The 19,159-nt window shown below is 49.1% G+C and overlaps 2 protein-coding genes across 2 annotated transcripts in view; one reads left to right on the forward strand and one right to left on the reverse strand.

Annotated features, from left to right (window-relative positions):
* The first annotated feature begins 2,910 nt into the window (after positions 1–2,910).
* KANK4 (KN motif and ankyrin repeat domains 4) overlaps positions 2,911–19,159 on the forward strand; it is a 90,772-nt gene continuing 74,523 nt past the window's right edge. Inside the window, exon 1 of the mRNA XM_017541592.1 lies at positions 2,911–3,217. The gene's annotated coding sequence lies outside the window, so the exon portion shown is untranslated. The remainder of the gene's footprint in view (positions 3,218–19,159) is intronic.
* On the reverse strand, positions 8,370–8,971 carry LOC108313259 (60S ribosomal protein L29-like). The gene has a single exon (XM_017541593.2). The coding sequence runs from the start codon at positions 8,928–8,930 to the stop codon at positions 8,454–8,456; it is 477 nt and encodes a 158-aa protein (XP_017397082.1). The 5' UTR covers positions 8,931–8,971; the 3' UTR covers positions 8,370–8,453.

The following is a 19,159-nucleotide window of genomic DNA, read 5'->3' on the forward strand; positions in this document are numbered from 1 at the left end:
TTGCTGGTGTCTCGGTGTCTGCGGCTTCTGGCTCTGTGTGTGTGTGTGTGTGTGTGTGTGTGTGTGTGTGTGTGTGGTGAGGGAGTCGGGGTTGGGGAGGATAGATTTGCTTAGTCTGTTTTTCTCCCAGTTTCTCAGTACCCTCATCTGGGCTTCAGAAGCTCCGGCTGTCCCAGTTCAGAGCTTGCTTTCTCTGACTCAGCTTTACCCTCAAGACACAGTCTCATCTCTGAGTCATCAGGCTGGTCTCCTGCTTTCGAGGACAGCAGTCTGGCACTCCTGTTCCATCTTCTCAGGAAAGGTGCTGTCTCCACACCCCAGTGCCAGCCCCATGCCTGACTTGGCTCACAATGCTCAGAACCAAGAAACAAGTTCTCTGTGAGATCAGAGAATGCCCAGGGAAAAGTTTCCAGGACCAGGAGTTGTGGAATGTCTGGTTTCAGTTCCAGCTCCCCCAGTTCGCTTGTATGACCTTGGGCTAGACCTGGGCTTCCTCTTCCCTAAAATGGAAATATGACCCACACTGTGGGCTCTATCCCACAGGGTTGTCAGGAAGCCCAAATGAAAATAGTGTGAAGTTCCCCCAAATACGAGAGCACAAACCTCTGGCCTGTAGGCTGGATCTCATCCCTAAACCCATTTCCTTTGGCTTGAACAATGTTGTTCATTGGAGGTGGGATTCAAACTTACATCTTTGTGACCCAAATACTGAATCTCTCTAACTGTAGTGTGTAGCATTATACAAATAAGCTCCTAACAAATTTGGGGACTTCACTTAAATATCTGAATTATGGCTTCTTTTTTTTTTTTTTTTTTTTTTTTTTGAGATGAAGTCTTGCTCTGTCGCTCAGGCTGGAGTGTAGTGGTGCAATCTTGACTCATTGCAGCCCCCGCCTCCCCGGTTCAAGTGATTCTCCTGCCTCAGCCTCCCAAGTACCTGGTATTACAGGTGCACACCACCATGCCTGGCTAATTTTGTATTTGTAGTAGAGATGGAGTTTCACCATGTTGGCCAGGTTGATCTCTAACTCCTGGCCTCAGGTGATCCACCCACCTCAGTCTCCCAATGTGCTGAGACTATAGGCATGAGCCACTGCATCTGGATGAAGGCTTCTTTTTAAACATGGGAGGATATGGCCGGTGGCCATGGCCCGTGCCTGTAGTCCCAGCTACTCGGGAGGCTGAGATGGGAGGATTCCTTGAATCCAGGAGTTCTGGGCTATAGTGTGCTATGCCGATTGGGTGTCCACCCAAAGTTCAGCATCAATATGGTGACTTCCTGGGAGCAGGTGGACACCAGGTTGCCTAAGGAGGCGTGAACCGGCCCAGGTCGGAAACCGGGCAGGTCAAAACTCCCGTGCTGATCAGTAGTGGGATCATGCCTGTGAATAGCCACTGCCCTCCAGCCTGGGCAACATAGCGAGACCTGTCTTTAAAAAAAAAATTTTTTTCTTAAATAAAAATAAAAAATGGAAGGATCTGGCCACTGTAATCCCTTTCCCTAGATGGCAAAACAGACTGAGCTGAGTAGCAGCAGCCCCTTCCCTTGGGCAAGAGCCTGGAGCTAATGTCAGCTTGCCACAGTCCCCACCACTCCCTACTACGTCCCAACACTGGGACCAAGCCTCCGCTGCTATTTATTATTGCTCTGGGATGTTGATTTGCTCCAGTGGAGCTCTAGCGGAAGTGAAATCACCCTAATAGCCATATTTCTACAAAAACGGAAAATGAAAGTCCCAGAAAGTACTTCCCCATCTGGGTCACAGTGTCAAAGGAAACCCCTTTAAGTGTTAGTTCTTGCCAATGGGCCCATGAAAGATGCCCATGATGGCGGTCAGAGCTGGTATCTGGAGTCTCACGGGCTCCACAGCCCTCTACTTCCCCATCTCCGTTGTCTTCATCTGTAAAGGAGCAGTAGCAGCAGCTCCTTTCTCCTAGGGTTATGGTGCACAACGCCCACCAGGCCCTTAGTGAGCTGCTCATTCAAGGTTAGCGGTTGAAATGCACACATTTTGAACTGATAAAAAACAAAACAAAACAAAACAAAACAAAACAAAACAAAACAAAACAAAACAAAACAAAAACCTCGTTGGGGCCGGGCGAGGTGGCTCACGCCTGTAATCCCAAAACTTTGTGAGGCCGAGGCGGATGGATCACCTGAGGTCAGGCGTTCAAGGCCGGCCTGCCCAGCATGGCGAAACCCCATCTGTACTAAAAATACAAAAGTTAGCCCGGCGCGGTGGCGGGCGCCTGTAATCTCAGCTGCTTGGAAGGCTGAGGCAGGAGAATGGCTTGAACCGGGAAGTCGAGGTTGCAGTGAGCGGAGATCGCGCCACTGTGCTCCAACCTAGGCTACAGAGTGACTCTGGCTCAAAAAACAACAAAACCTTTGGTGGGAGGTGGGACTGTGAAGTGAAAAGACTTAGGGTTCCTGAGTGGGACTACAGCTAGGATTGGGAAGGAAAAAAGGAAATGGAAAAAGACGATTTAGGAGAGATAACAGTTCTGTGACTATGACCCCAGCCCTCACTGCCCCCTGTCCTGGCGAGGACCTCACTTGCTGCACCCAGCTTCTGAGTGGCCAGACCTGGGCTCCAGTTCCGGCTGGGGCAAATCACTACGTTGTCTGATGCTGTTTCCGCACCTATCAAATCAGGATAGAAACGTCTAGATGAACTGAGATAAACGCATACGAAAGCACTTTGGGAATCTGAAAAGCGCTATGCACAGGTTAGGAGTTTTTGGTCTCTTCTCAAAAAGTTTTTCTTCTAAGCTCATGTTTACCAAGGGCTTTTGAGTTTATCAAGGCTAAGACCCTCCCCTCGATTTCGCAATTCCGCCCCTTGCTACACACCAAAGCCCGCGCCGCGTCAGGAGGCTTTTTTTCTCCCCTAGCGAAGGCGGGGACTCGGGCTCTGTTGGCAGCTGGCGACGCGGGGCGAAGCCGTGGCTGGTGGCGCCTGGCCAGTCCCGCATCCGCCGCGGTGGGTGTGCCCGCAGGGGTGCGCCCGGGCCAGGGCCGAGCCCGCCGGCCAGAGGGCGCCTGGAGGGTGTGCGCGCTGCGGACGACCAGGGTGCGCCAGCCCGGGGGTGCGCGCCTGGGACGCGGACTGTGCGCCCTGAGGCTGCGTGCGCCCCGAAGCCGGGGTGTGCGCCTAGCTGCCCCGGCCCCGGGCACCGCGGGCCGCCTCGCGCAGGACTTCCGCAGCTCGCCAAGGTAAGGGACTCTGCGACCCCAGTCCCCGGCAGTGCGTCTGCTGGGGTGTCCAACACCGCCCTGCGCGACCCGGGTGTTGGCCCCGGGAGCTCGACCACTCTCGTCTCGCCTCCGCCACCCGCCTCGCCCCCTACCCAGCGCCGCGTCCCCGGCTCCCTTTAAGGCAGTGGCTGCGGCAGCTTGGGCCGACCTGGCGCCCCCGCCTCGCAGCCTGGGGTCTGCGACAGCAAAGGAGGGGGCTGCTCGGGCTGCCCAAGGGTGGGCGCCGCTCCCTTTCCAGCCCAGATTGGCTCTCTGCGCCCCAATTCTGGGGGTTGAGGAAGGGGAGGCCGCCCTGTCCTTGCGGCTCAGGTGGTGCAGCCCCCGCCCAGCTTTTCTGAGCGGGGCGCTGCGGTCTGGGATGCAGCCTGCGGGCTGGGGGCTCTTTGCCTCTGGCTTCCACTACCACCTGGAATCCAGCTGTTAGTCTCTCTCCTGTCGCAAAAGTCTCCTCGTATTGCCAACCCTGGCACTCCTTGGCCTCTGGCTGAACTTTCCAGCGCTCCTTTTGGGCCACGACCTTGGGTGGAGGCAATGGTGCAGCTCCGGGTGCTCTAGACGACGCCGAGGGCGCTTTGCCCAGCCCGCCTGCCTCTTGTGAGCTCCTTTACCTTCTGCCTCTCCGGTAAGGTCAAACCTGTGACTCTGGGTACTTTGTCTCTGCAGATTGGCCAGAAATGGGAGTTGAAAAGTCGAGCCCGTGGCCACTACGCTGGGTCTGAACCTGGCTCTTGCCCTGGGCATCCTTCAGGGTTGCCAAACGCAAATCTTAGTTTCCAAGCTCTCTGGGGTGCAAGCCTTTAGGGCAAAGAGGGAGTGTTTTCTAGGAGAGGGAGGAGGAGATTCCAGGAGAGGGAGGAGGACCCCCTGAGGCCTGGGCAAAGTCCTATCCACCATATAGGGCCAGAGGAGGATCAGATGCAGCCAGTGACCTGGCTGAGGCCTGGGAAGAAAGCATCTTAAATTAAACACGATTCTCAAGGACCTGGCTGGGTAAATCAAGCCAGGTTACTTAGAGCCTCTCAAAACATAACACAGGAGGGAGACACTGGGAATAGAGGCAGAGTCCGTTTTCATAATGCCTTTTCAAGCCCAGCCTTCCCACCTCACTGGACCATTATGTGACCTGGGGAAAGTGAGTTTTGGGAAATGGCTCCTGGATCAGACTAGACTTTGATTCAATCAACAAATACCCTGTGCCAGGCACTGGCCAATGCAGTGAGGTACAAAAGCGAACAAAACTGGCACTTTCTGGCCTCATGGAGCTTGCGTTCCAATGGCCAACACCAACACGGTTCAAATCACTCACATAAATAGAGAATTGCCCAGTGCTGAGTTCTTTGAAAGGACTAGATACCCTGAGAACCTGACAGGTCCAGTAGTGGCTCAGTCTGCAGAATGACAGGAGAATGTGGAATGAGCCTTCTAGGCAGGAGAAGCTGCATGTAAGAGGGCCTAAGGTGAGTAGCAGAGTGAGTTAGAACTGAAAGTCTTCACTGGCTGAGCTCCTACTAGGGGTCCAGACGGGCAGTCCTTTAGTTGCACATCCCATTGACTGGTCCAGTCAGTGCCTTCCTTTCTCAACTGTAATAATGAGTAGCTGGGGGATGGGCGTGGTGGCTCATGCCTGTAATCCCAGCACTTTGGGAGGCCAAGGTGGGCAGATCACAAGGTCAGAAGATTGAGCCAACATGGTGAAACCCCGTATCTACTAAAAATACAAAAATTAGCCAGGTGTGATGGTACATGCTTGTAATCCTAGCTACTCGGGAGGCTGAGGCAGGAGAATAGTTTAAACCAGGGAGTTGGAGGTTGCAGTAAGCTGAGATCACACCACTGCACTCCAGCCTGGCAACACAGCAAGACTCTGTCTCAAAAAAATAAAATAAAACAAAATAAAATGACATAAAATAAAATAGAATAATGAGCAGTTGGAAGCCCCTGGCTAGGTCATGGTGTGGGGAGAAGGAGAAGAGCAGCTTGCTGGACACTGCCCCATGTGTGCACCTTGGTCAGACAGCCCATGCCCACTCATGGCGCCAAGAGCAGCACTTCATTTTCTAATGTCCATTCAGCTCACAGCTGAACAAAGCCTCTACCCAACATTTAGGAAGATGTGTGCTGGGAGTGGTGGCTCATCCTAGACTTTTAAAGCTAGAAAGAACTTGCCTATAGTGTAAAATTCCTTAGGGTGGCATACCTGGCACTTCCTGGCCTGGGCCCTATCTGCCTTCCCAGCATCATTTCTGGTTCTAACACTTCCCCAGAACCTTGCAAGGAGCACGGTCTCTTTTCAGCGCAATTATGCTTCAAGCAGTTCCTGGGCCACGTGTTGCCTTTGCACATACTACCCTTGTTCTAAAATATTCTTCTTGTCCGCCCAGTGAATGCACTCTTAGCTTTGAATTTCAGCATTAAGCATAAGGTCTTTTATCCCCCCAGGAAGGCCCTTCCTGACAAAACAGAGGCAAATGCTGCCTTCTCTTTGTTTCTAAATCTCCCTGGACATGCTCTGTCACAGCAAACATCAACTACACTAAGCACCTTAAAATCAGGACTCTGGGCTGGGCCCAGTGGCTCACTCCTGTAATAACAGTACTTTGGGTTGCTGAGGTGGGTGGATCACGAGGTGAGGAGTTCGAGACCAGCCTGGCCAACATAGTGAAACCCTGTCTCTACTGAAAGTACGAAAATTAGCGAGGTGTGGTGGCATGCCCCTGTAGTACCAGCTACTCAGGAGGCTGAGGCACGAGAATCGCTTGAACCCAGGAGGTGGAGGTTGCAGTGAGTCAAGGCTGTAACATTGCACTCCAGCCTGGGTGACAGAGTGAGACCTCTGTCTAAAAAAAAAAAAAAAGCAAGACTCGCCTATATTTATGTCTCAAGTACCTAGCACAGAGCAGGGCACATAGAAAGTGTTTTTAAAAAGTGCTTCTTGGGTGGAAACTGCCCTGTCCACTATTTTTTAAGTTTTTTTATGTGGGGTGGAAGTGGTGGTTATTGCATATTGAGATTCTGATGAAAATTATGGATACTCTCCTCCAACTGAGTAAAACCTAAAATATCTTGCATATGATATTACATGATTCACAGCTCCCCCCTCCACTAACCCATTTCCAGAACTTTGGACTTGAATTTTACAGAAAGTGGAGGCTCCGTGAATGCAGTGACCACCTGTGTACCCACAGCTGGCTGAGTGTAGGGATTCCCAAGCTCCTGACTTGTGGCTTAAAGCACCTTCCAGCTCTGTCTGTTTCGCCCCTGGTACTTTATGAAGGCCACTGCCCATGGCTGGAAGATGGAGATCTTGGTTTTGCTTCAGTTCAGTAGCAGCTTAAGGTGCGACAGGGAGAAAAACCTTATTACGGGCAGAGTTGACAATTAGGAAGACAGATGGGCCCTCTCCCTGGCCCACAATGTTATTACATCTGTTTTAGCTGGAGGAGGGTCACGTGTGCTTCACAGTTACCTCCTGGGTCCTGGACTGGGCCATGTGGGCCAGGCTGGGAGACGCCCTTGATGGACCATTGAGATCAGAGGTCTATTGACCTTGTCAAAGGTTTCCTCCTGCAGAAAAGTCTAAGGCGAGAACGGGGTTCTTGCTTGCTGCTACCAGAGCTCTTGCCTGCTTTCTGGCAACTGCTTTCTGCAACAAGGCGCCTGCTTCAGGCGTACAATTCTTAGCAGATTGGGATTTTCATTCATTCAGTAATTTACCCATTCTTCAAAACTGCATTGAGTCTCTGCTGTGTGCCAGGCTCCATGCTGATTCCAGTTTACAAGAAAGGGCCATGGCGTATGTGCTGGTGTATTCGTGGTTCTGCTCTGCAGGGGGAAGGGAAGAGGTAACTTTTACTCCTAGTTCAACCCATACTTTGGCAGGAATGGTAGGGAGGATATTGAGAACTTCTTAATGCTGAGAATACCCTTACCTTTATTTATTTATTTTTGAGACAGGATCTCACTCTGTCACCCAGGCTGGAGTGCAGTGTGATGCACATGGCTCACTGCAGCCTCCACCTGTCTGCTTACTTTTAAAACTCTGATGTTGCGCAAGTTATGTCATCTGAGGAGGGAACTCAATTTCCTATCTGCACAATGGGTTTGAGAACAATCCTTTCTTGCCGGTTTCTGGGCAATGGTGTGAATACAGTTATTACAGATCCACTCAATTGTGTGTGAAACAGGAACAGTGCAATATCATAATGTACATGTGTGTTGCCCCTAGCACATTCAAGCCTCACCCTAATCCCAGAGTTAGTTACTGCCATAATCCCCAATGTATAGATAAGGAAATCGAGGCTCAGAGCGGTTAAGTGACTTCCCATGGCACATATTAAATGACCATGAAACTGGAATTTCCTAGAGCTCTCTGTCTTTGGAGATCAGACGGCTAACTACTACATTGTGTTACACTGTAGTAGAGTTTGTGGGAAGAGGCATGAGTTTGGAGGTCAGCGTATCCTGGGATTGGAGCCTAGGTTCACCACTAAGCAACTGTGTGACTTACAGCTGGGTCCTAACCTCTCTGTGCCTCAGAACGCTCATCTCCTGGACCACATTTGGACTAAGAGGCTTCTAATGGGCATTTCTGTGAATAGTCTCCAGTCTACACAGATAATATTTCAAAGTAGGATTAAAGGAGAGAAAAGGGGCCCTCCAGCTAAAAATAGGGCTGTCACAGTTTCCAGGATAAAATAAATGCTGTCCCAAGATTTAAAGTACGTGGATGGTGAATGTGATACAGAGGCAGTTATAGATTGGTGGCGTCTGAAGAAGCTGGCTGAGCGTTCCTTCTCCAAGAGAAAGAAGTCCTGTTTCCAAAAGCATCCCCTCACTGTCTCGCCCAGGCCCTGGGCTCTGCCCCCTCAAATAGCTTTCTGGAGACACAGGCACTGTGGGAGAAAACACAAATCCCAGTTCCATCTCACTCTCCACTTTTTTTCCCCAAAAGTAAATAAAACTTGTTGGTTGGATAGATTTTTTAATGTGGCTGCGGCTTTTTCCCCTTTGTGTGGAAGTATCCTTTGTGTCTGCGGAGTTTCCTTTGGTATGTATTTCTTTCTTTCTTTTTTTTTTTTTTTCCTCCCTCATGTTTATTTGTACAAATAGCACAGGAGGACCCTGGCCCCATGCAGATGGCAGCCCCGGGGGGTCGCACCAGTCCTTCTGTCCTCACGTTGGCAGACAGAGATATCTACTCTGAAGCCTTTGCAGGGGCCTGGGCACCTTTGGGAGCCTGAGCTGGAACTGAAACTGGAGCTGCAGCCTGGGCCTTGTTTTGATCCTTGGACTTGGCCTTGACTTTTGGCCAGCAGAGCCTGAGCCCCTGGGCAATGCGTGCACGAGCGCGCTTCCCAAGCTTGGGGTGGGCAATGTAAGCAAGTCGATCAAGCTTGCGGCTGACACCCCCCTTTGGGATCTTGGGCTTAACCTCCTTGGGCTTTACGAGAGCCTTGATGGCCTCGGCACGTGCACTCATGGCCTTGGCATTGTTGGCCTGCATCTTCTTTAGGCCCTTCTTGTTGTGCTTCTTGGCAAAGCGCATGTTATTCAGGAACTTGGGGTCCATCCCCTTAAGAGATTCGTATCTTTGTGATCGGGGTTTCTTGATACCATTTCTGTGCCATTTTCGGGACTGGTTGTGTGTTGTGAGGTTCTTGGACTTGGCCATGTCTGCACCTAAGCCGCGGTTCCCGAAGCGCCTAGGACCGGAAGCGGTATGTATTTCTAATTTGTGGCTCTGACGTCAAGTGAAAAGGGGGCAGAGAAATACAGCATTGGGAGAATTTGGTCTGCATAAGGATTAAAGAGCAGGCTTCGGTGCCGATTCCCCTCCACAGCCTGGTTTCTGCCCAGGGGCCCAAAGGCGCCAGCTCTAGGTGACATTGATTTGGATGTTCCTAGCAGGGCACCAGGCAGTAGGGCTGAGTGTTTCCAGGCGCTGCACTAAGTTCATCAGTGGTTCCCACCCGCCCTCCCTTCCACCTTGGAAAATGTAGCTATCCTACTCCTGGGGAAAGGTTTAAAAGACAGACTGGCAAGTTCATTCGTGGCTGAATATAATAGCGTGGTCAGGATCTACATCTATTAGGTGTGACATTGAGTATGAATGTGGAGGGAATTTTATTAATTTTTTCATTTTTTTAAAACATTTTAAAAATTTTACTTGAAGTTCTGGGAAACACGTGCAGAATGCGTAGGTTTGTTACATAGGTATACATGTGCCATGGTGGTTTGCTGCACCCATCCACCCATCATCTAGGCTTTAAGCCCCATGTGCATTAGGTATTTGTCTTAAGGTTCTCCCTCCCTTTGTCCCCACCCCCCAGCAGGCCCCACTGTGTGATGTTCCCCTCCCTGTGTCCATGTGTTCTCATTGTTCAACTCCCACTTATAAATGAGAACATACAGTGTCATGTTTGAATTTTTAAGAGATTACTTTCATGGATTGTTTGTGTGATTTGAAATAAAAAATAATAACAAAAGGCCTCACCCACCTGCCCCTCCATAATAGGGTGTTTGGGAGTGAGAGGGAAAGAAAGGGAAAATGGCCTCACCATTTATTAGCCCTGTGAGCCTGAGAAAATTACTCAAGTTTACTAACTTCAGCTTCTTTGTCTGTATTAATAAAATGGTGTTGACAATGGTGACCTGGGGCTCTTGTGACACAGAAAACAGAGACTCCCTTGAGTTGTGGTTCTTGGAAGAGAGTGGGAAGCTATAAAATGCAGTACATTAGTATCCCCTTACCCATGGGGGATACGGTCCAGGACCCTCGACGGATGCCTAACACCATGGATAGTACTGAACCCAATATACACTATGTTTTTTCCCATGCGTGCATACCCATGATAAAGTTTAATTTATAAATTAGGCACAGTAAGAGATTAAAAACAACAACAAAAGAGTGATAACAATAATACTGTAATAAAAGCTATGTGAATGTGGTCTTTCTCTCTCTCCCTGTCTCAAAATATCTTAATATTGTTGGACCTTGATTAACCGTAGGTAACTGAAATCTCAGAAAGCAAAACCGCAGATTATAGGGGTTTGGGGGGACCACTGTATTGATGTCTAAGCACAGGTCTGGAAGGAGGCCAGGCATCCTTGAGGCAGATGATGCCGTGGAGAGGATTTTGAGTTCAAGGTCACTCCAACGGTACAGCTGGTTGCTGGCCTTCGCTGTAAGTGCCGTGGGTTAACGCAGCACCTGCATACCACCCCTTGCCCTACAGGTGCACGAAGCTCTCTTTTGTTGCTGACTTCAAGTTCCAGAGAGCGTTCTGTTGTCTGAGCTGGTTCTCTGGAAACTAGGGCTTTCTCTCCAGGCTGCATCTTGGCAGGTGCCAGGCAGCCCGGGCATGGGATGGCACTGAGGTAGGGGTCCCCCCGAGCCAGTTGGATGAGAGGGGTGGGCAGAAGAGAGTCCTATGTGAAGAATTTTTGAGGCAGGAAGGGTGTGGGTGGAGATTCTTCAAGAAGGAGATAAAGGGGAGCTGGAACTCAGAAATGTGCCCAGTACAAATACTTACTGAGCCATAAAGGATCTAACAGAGATTCTTAATACGGTGTCAAGAGCCCCAAGGGGTTCATGTGTAGAATTCAGAGAAGTCTGTGAACTTGGGTAGGGGGAAGAAAAAGAGCATCGTTATTTAGGATTTTCTTGTATGATGAATGCAGGCAGCAATCCACAGTGTATTTGTAGTCTCTATGACATTGTCACCAATAGAAATCATAGATATTTTCATATTACGTTTTAGCTGCTACAGATACCTTGAAATATTATTTAAGTCCCTGATGGCTTTGAATTTATAGTAGTCACTAAACCCACTGCTAGAGCTTGTTATTTAATGCATTAATAAAGAAGAATATATTACTATATTACACTCTTTAAAAAATTTTAATAATTATATTTCAATATTATTGGTTTTCTTTGTAGTCAAGCTGTGCATTTTGTTATATGCATTTTTAAACATTCTGAGAGAGTCCGTAGGCTTCACCAGTCTGCCAAAGGAATGGAGGCACAGAAAAGGTTAAGACCCGCTGACAGGAAGTCAGTAAGCTTTATCCCGTTTCTTACCCTCCTTCACCATGACCTTTTATATATTCATCTATCTCTGTCTAATTAGTGGAAGACGTTCTTGAACAGTAGTACATTTTATTTAATTGTTGGCAAATTTGCAAAAACACAGAATTTGTGGTTTGGGTAGAAAACTTTGATGTATATCTAGAGATCAGTTTACAAATTGCAGGCACACATGGGTGACTCATTAGGTAATTCTATTGGCCAACAAACCTGCCAGCCCCTGAGCTGATTGCTTGGTTAATCCCATGCAAAGCAATCTATAGGGACAGCCACCCAGCACACAATGATGATCCTGAGAGGCTAAGGAGTTTGTATAGACTAATTGATGAATCCCTTGGTCCAGAGCAAACTAGAATCGGAGGAAGGAGTTGAAGCCGGGAAGCAGTAGCTTTGATGTGGGTTCTGAAATGGAGGGTATGCAGAGGAGGAGGGGGGAGGATGTGGAGGACTGGCCAATGCTGATTGGAGGAAGCCAGGAAACAGGAGAGTCTGCTGGAGCAATGTTTATTAGAGTAGTCGTTGTGTTTTTCTGCTACCTTTTATCGAACTTGTGCCAGACATTGTGCCAAGCCCTTTGAATATAGCAGCTGTTTTATCTTTACCCACTACTCAATAAGGTCTGACTGTTATCATTCCCATTGTATTGGTGAGCAAAGTGAAGCTCTAAGAGGTTTAAACACTTGCTCTAGGGTACCCGAGACATTAAGTGGTGGAGCCAGGAGCTTAGCCCGGATCTGCCTGATTCTAGAAACTTGTTCTAAAAACCTACTACAGGCAGCCGGGCACGGTGGCTCACACCTGTAATCTCCACACTTTGGGAGGCAGAGGTGGGCGGATCATGAGGTCATGAGATTGAGACCATTGTGGCTAACATGGTGAAAGCCCGTCTCTACTAAAAATGCAAAAAACTGGCTGGGCGTGGTGGCATGCGCCTGCAATCACAGCTACTCGGGAGGCTGAGGCAGGAGAATCGCTTGAAGCCAGGAGGTGGAGGTTGCAGTGAGCCAAGATCACACCACTGCGCTCCAGCCTGGGCAATAGAGCGAGACTCCATCTGAAAAACAACAAAAAAAACCTGCTACAGGCAACCATGGGAAGTCTGTCTGGGAAAGCTCTGGCTGCCATACTGTTTCGGTAGGAAAGTGCCTCCTCTCCGTCCTCATCTTCTGCAGTCCATCTCTCTGGCCTTTGCCTGTTCTCACGCCACTTTCCTTCCCCTCCCACCCTTAACCCGCTCACAGGCACACAGTCTGCAGGAGAGACGTCGAACAGAAATGACAAGCAAAGGCTGTGGAGTCAGGCAGAATGGGTTCTAGTACCAGCCCTGCTACCTGGCTCTGACCATGCTGAACCTCAGTTTTCATATCTGTGAAATGGAGATAATGATGCTTCCCTAAATTTACCTCTTCTCCCTCCAGTGCTTCAGTGCCATTTTGGTTAGTTCTTTCCATTTGAGTGGGAGGAACTCGACTTGGACTGGGGGAAATTGTCCCCATCTTCTCAGGTGACTCCGGCAGGAAGGCTCCCCTGATTTCTCTCCCGTGTGAGCAGCTGGCACTACTCATCATAGTATCTGGCTCTGGCCTTGTGAAGAGCTCATTCGTGTTGTGGCGCGTGGCTGTCCCTCTGGAGAGAAGCTCCACCTCCCCGTCCCAGTGCCTAGTGCCGCATCTGTCCTGGGGTCCTCAGTAGAACCTTGATGAAAGCAAAGGAATTGTTTCCTTTGGTCCCATTCTTACCCCTATTCTGGGCTCCATCACTGAGAGCTTGTCTCCAACCTTTCTTTGCCCCCTGCTGCTTTCTCCCTCTCTCTCCAGTCCTCCCTGCATCCCACCATGGCCGTTAATGCTTCTGCTCCAAGTACCAGATGCATAAGGCTCCGACGCAGTTTTGTTAGTTGAAGGTGGAAGAAACCTTCCCGCTTACCTAGATCACCCCCACCTTGTCTTTTAACTGAGGAGCGAACCAACGAGGGCAGATGGCAGGCCCTGGGTTGCCAGGAGATTGAGTGACTGAGCTCAACTAGGACCTTTTGCTCCAGTTTGCTGCCTCGCCCTGGCACTGGTGATGACAGTGTCTCTTCCACACTGTTAAGTGGCGGATATTTGGGGCCAGGGGACGGGGAGGAGCACATTCTTCTTCAGTGCTTGCTTGCCTCCCCCGTGTGCCTGCCTTGGGGCTGGCCTTCCCTGACCTAATCCTCTTCTCCTTCATGTTACCCCAGTGTCCCTTGGCTTCACAACCGCTGAATGGAGCCCTGTGTCAGCCAGGCCCGTGGGTGGCCGCCTTTGGGTGATGCCTGGTGGTGCCAAAAGGCTCCTGCCCTGAGAGCTCTGCCCACTTGCAGAGCAATTCCTGGCTTTCCAGCCATTGCTTTGGGCTACTTTGTCTTCTCCAGGCAGCTGTTGTTAAAATGCAGATGTGTTACTTGGAAGGAGAACCTGTTAACCCATGGCAGTGTGTGGCCTGTGGAAGAGTGGAAAGCCCTGGGCCTTGGCCAAGTCACATCAGCACCCTATTCCTCAGCTTCCTATCTGTAAAATGGGGACAAAAAAGATTGTATTATAGAGTTACCCAAGGATGCAATGCGATAGTGCACATAAAGCCCTTGGCACATAATAACTAGTTATTAAAATTAGCTTTTTTCCCCTCTCCCTTTTCTAAGATTCCCCAGCTGAAGTCCTGGTTCTTATTAGCTTTTTTTTCAACTTTTTTTTTTGAGATGGAGTCTTCCTCTGTCACCAGGCTGGAGTGCAGTGGCAGGCGTGATCTTGGCTCACTGCAACCTCTGCCTCCCAGGTTCAAGCAATTCTCTTGCCTCAGCCTCCCAAGTAGCTGGGATTACAGGCACCCACCACCACACCTGGCTAATTTTTAGTATTTTTAGTAGAGACTGGGTCTAACCACATTGGTGAGGCTGGTCTTGAACTCCTGACGTCAGGTGATCCACCCACCTCAGCCTCCCAAAGTGCTGGAATTACAGGCATGAGCCACCATGCCTGGCTGTTTTTGTTTTTTTTTTTTTTAACTTTTTAAAAAAATTTAATGTAGTCTTCTTTCCATTGAAGGTTTCTTTTTCCTTTCTAATTATAAAGTGGTTTTGACATTAAATTTCTTTCCTTTAAAATAGGTTAATAGATCATACCTCACTGGTGTGTTGAGGATTTACTGAACTAAAGTGCCTGTGGATGCTGCCAGGCCTGCCCGGGGCTCTCAGTGAGAGCCCGGAGCTGTGGTCTGAAAGCTGGTGTCCTCCCAGAATTCAGATGCTGATGTCCTAATCTCCAATGTGATGTTATTAGGACATGGAATCTTTGGGAGGTAGTTTAGGTCATGAAGGTGGAGCTCTCACAAACGAGATAGTGCCCTTGTAAGAGAGAGCTCTGTCAACCCTTCCGCCATGTGAGAACACGCCAGATGCCAGCAGTCTGCAACCTGGAAGAGGGACCCCACCAGGACCTGGCCATGCTGGCATGCTGAAGGCATCCTCCCAGCCTCTAGAACTGTGAGACATACACATGCTTCTTGTTTGTGATAGCAGCCCACACAGACTAAAACACCTGGCATTCTTAGAGTCATCCTGGAGGTGAGGATTGAAAGCCCCTTCTGGGTGAGTCCCTAAGGGAGGGGATAGAGGAAAAAGAGGCAGAAGAATTGGAAGTCAGAGGGACCCTGCTCCTCCACCCCAGCTGCTTAGATTCCAAGTCTGGGTGGGAAGGGACTTGGGAATCTGCCTTGCTCTGGGAAGGGCTGGGCCCTGTGAGCTCTTTCCCAGATCACTGCCTTCTAGGCAAGTTCTCTGAGGTGCTGTTCCCTGGGGAGGGGGCCCTCGGTGTTCCCTCCCTGGCTTGACTTTGGTGATGGTGGTAGGGGGAAACCAGAGTTTTCCTTAACCCTCTGATCTTGGGGTGAGTATTGGTGGGTGCTGGAAATTGTTCCTTTGAGAGGGCAGCTGGGCTTTTTAGAATGTCAGCCCAGTTGGCTGGGGGTGGTGGCTCACACCAATAATCCCAGCACTTTGGGAGGCCAAGGCGCGTGGATCATGAAGTCAAGAGATCGAGACCATCCTGGCCTACATGGTAAAACCCCATCTCTACTAAAAATACAAAAATAAGCCTCGAGTTATGGCAGGCACCTGTAATCCCAGCTACGAGGGTGGCTGAGTCAGGAGAAGCACTTGAACCCAGGAGATGGAGATTGAAGGGAGCAAAGATCGTGCCACTGCACTCCAGCCTGGTGACAAAGCGAGACTCTGTGTCAAAAATAAATAGAGAGAGAGAGAGAGAGAGAGAGAGAGAACATCAGCCTGGCTAGATCCTCTGTGATTCCTCCTGAGACCAGGATAGTTCTCTCCAGCCTGGACTAGGAGAGAGACCGAGAGCAGGAGCACCTGGCCCAGCCTCCTGGCTGGTGAGTGAGGAGGGGCGGGGGTCCAGCTGCTCAGGAGTTTTCTAGCAGGCAGCACAGTCTCACTTCAGGGCTCTCTAGAGGATCTTCCCGCCCCTGCCCTTGTCCTGACTGCAGAAGACACATTTTCTGGTCAGGCAGCTGCCCTGAGCAATGGGAGTGAAGTCAGGCCCCTCTCCATGCAGACGCCTGTGTGAGCCTCTTCAGCTTGCTTTCCAGTTAGCTTCTGGGGAAGGCGTGTCCCCACTGTCATCCATCATTACTGTAGTTAGCCTTCAAAAGCAGAGCCTGAATCATGCAGAAAACACTTTTCCCTAGGGCGCTAGAGACCAGGAGCAAAGGGCAGGCCGAGGTGAATACTGGTTCCCAGGGCCCAGAGGCCAAGCTGTAACCTGCCACCTGCCGGTCTGATAGCGAAGACAAAAAAGGGCATCCCACAGGCTAGGTACATGTGAGCCAAGATGCAGGGGTGTTAAGGCAAGGGTGAGGTGTGAGTGGCATTTGTGAGGGGCAGAGGAATTGAGATAAGCCTAGAGAGGTATGCTGAGACAGCCTTCAGGGCCTAGCTGGCCGGCACATGGGTGGCATTGGGCTTACATTTGGGTTTTGTTTGACCTGCATAGCATTTTTTAAAAAAGAAGAATTCAGTCAACATTTAAAAATCAGATTTTACATAAATCCACATGTCTAGCTTCTTTTGGGGAAAAAAAAAAAAAAAAGCAGGTCTGGCAACACCAGCCTTGAGTCACTCCTGCTATGGCCACACCTGGGTGGAAGGTGAGCAACAGACCTTCAGGTGATGGCTGAGGTCCCACCGCCAATTGGCTTGTCTGAAATCTCTGCCATAAGCTTACTGTGGAGTTATTACAATGTTCTCAGAATGTTAATGAATCACAGGGGAGAAGAAAAGAAATTCTAAACTATTATAATCCCTTTATCAGATTAGGAAATGAATTTTAACTACTTCTCAGGAATTTTTTTTTTTTTTTTTTTTTGAGTCGGAGTCTCTTTCTGTCATCCAGGCTGGAGTGTAGTGGTGTGATCTCAGCCCATTGCAACCTCCGGGTTCAAGCAATTCTCCTGCCTCAGCCTCCCAAGTAACTGGGACTGCAGGTATGCACCGTCATGTCCGGCTAATTTTTGTATTTTTAGTAGGACAGAGTTTCACCATGTTGGCCAGACTGGCCTCAAACTCCTGACCTCAGGCAATTCACCCGTCTCAGCCTCCCAAAGTGCTGGGATTACAGACGTGAGCCACCTCACTGACTCCCCGGGAAAATTTTGATTGTGGGTTGAGAAGCAGTTAGGCGGGCAAATGGGAGGCTTCCTGCCTGATGGCCTGGGAAGGAAGCTGGAGGAAGTAAAGGTGGGGCCAGGACATCTGGAAAGATGGAAATGACGAGTGGGCCCTTTTGCTCTCAGCTATGGTGTCTGGCCACTTTACTGGGGATGACACCAAAACACCCACCCTTGGCAAATATTTATTGCATTGTAAGATGTTTACCACCTTACTTTATTAACCTTTTAAGCTTAAAAAAAGAACAGGGTGAAATGTGTGTGTGTGTTTGTGTGTTTAATTGCTACAGAAACTAATAAAAAGAAAACTTTTAGTAATAATTTGGAAAAGGAGGAGGGAATATAAATTTATATTATATTATAATATAATTATTTCTCCAAATAATGTGTATGTTGGAGGGGTGGCCTTTACAATTTGAAAGGCTCAGGGAACACTATTAGGAATTTTTTTATTAAAAAGTTATTATAAATATCATGCCAGTTAACAGCAAACATTGAAAATATATAGAAGCAATGAGCTATGATCATGCCACTGCACCTCTGCCTGGGCAACAGGGATAGGGACTCTGTCTAAAAAAAAAAAAAAAAAGGCCGGGCACTGTGGCTCATGCCTTTAATCCCAGTACTTTGGGAGGCCGAGGTGGGAGGATCATCAGGTCAGGAGTTCTAGACCAGCCCGGCCACCATAGTGAAACCCAGTCTCTACTAAGAATACAACAAATTAGCCAGGCGTGGTGGCAGGCACCTGTAATCCAAGCTACTCAGGAGGCTGAGGTGGGAGAGTCGCTTGAACTCGGGAGGCAGAGGTTGCAGCAGCCCGGGGCGACAGTGCAAGACTCTGACTCAAATAATAATAATAATAATAAAATAATATAGAAGCATATAAAGGCAAAACTTTAAACTGTCAAGAATTGGTGGTTAGGGCATATGAACCAATTTGGAGGAAACTGATCTAGTTTGGCACTATATATATATGATATATACATATTCTTATATAGACCTAGATACATATGCAGATGTATTTGGATAGAAAGTTTTTTAAATAAAAATGGGGCTTACCTATTGTCCTGCTGTTTTTTTCCTACGTCGTCTTGAACATATCGCAAGTCATTACATTGTGTCTGGGTCTGAGTAAAGAAAATCTGTGGTCTGGGAGCAGTGACTCATGCCTGTAATCCCAGTGCTTTCAGAGACTGAGGCAGGAGGATCGCTTGAGGCCAGCAGTTTGAAACCGGCCTGGGAAACATAATGAGACCTCTGTCTCTACAAAACGTAAACATAAAAACTAGCCAGGCCTGATGGCACATGCCTGTAGTCCCAGCTACTCAGGAGGCTGAGGCAGGAGGATTACTTGAGACCAGGAGTCCAAGACCACAGTGAGCCATGATGGCACCACTGCACTCCAGCCTGGGTGGCAGAACAAGCTCTTGTCTTAAAGAAAAAAAAAGAGTGCTTCTGCAATGGGAAACACTACTAGACAGAAAGAGCTAGTCCTGAATCTCCACTGGGCCCGTCCAAACCTCAGTTGCCAATTCTGTTAAATGGAGATAATAATTCCTTCCTTCAAAGGCTCTGTTGAGGCCAAAATAAAATGTGAATGTAACTCAAAGCAGCTTTTTGGGTACTGGGTTATCAGAGGCCGTCGCAGCGCGAAGAGCAAGCAACCCCGACTTAACACCTTCCATTCTTTAGATTCCCCATTTTCCTTTCTTCACCATGTTGCAGGACGGTTGAGAGGGCCAGCAAATCTTGGATGAGTTAGAACTTTTGCAATGGAGCTTAAAATCCTCCTTTCAGTGCTATGGAATATTAAAATCTCAAGCAGGGCCGGGCACTGTGGCTCACACCTGTAATTTCAGCAATTTGGGAGGCCGAGGCGGGCAGATCACCTGAGGTCAGAAATTTGAGACCAGCCTGGCCAACCATGGCCAACATGGCGAAATCCTGTCTCTACTTAAAAATATGAAAATTAGCTGGGCGTGGTGGTGGGCACCTGTAGGCCCAGCTTCTCGGGAGGCTGCGGCAGGAGAATCGCTTGAACCTGGGAGGCGGAGGTTACAGTGAGCCGAGATCACACCACCATACTCCAGCCTGGGTGATAGAGCAAGACT

The sequence above is a fragment of the Cebus imitator genome, unplaced genomic scaffold (assembly GCF_001604975.1).
Source record: "Cebus imitator isolate Cc_AM_T3 unplaced genomic scaffold, Cebus_imitator-1.0 Scaffold135, whole genome shotgun sequence".
NCBI lineage: Eukaryota > Metazoa > Chordata > Mammalia > Primates > Cebidae > Cebus > Cebus imitator.

Coding starts and splice junctions, on each gene's coding strand:
- LOC108313259 (XM_017541593.2), bottom strand. CDS start 8,930: ATGGCCAAGTCCAAGAACCTCACAACACACAACCAGTCCCGAAAATGG.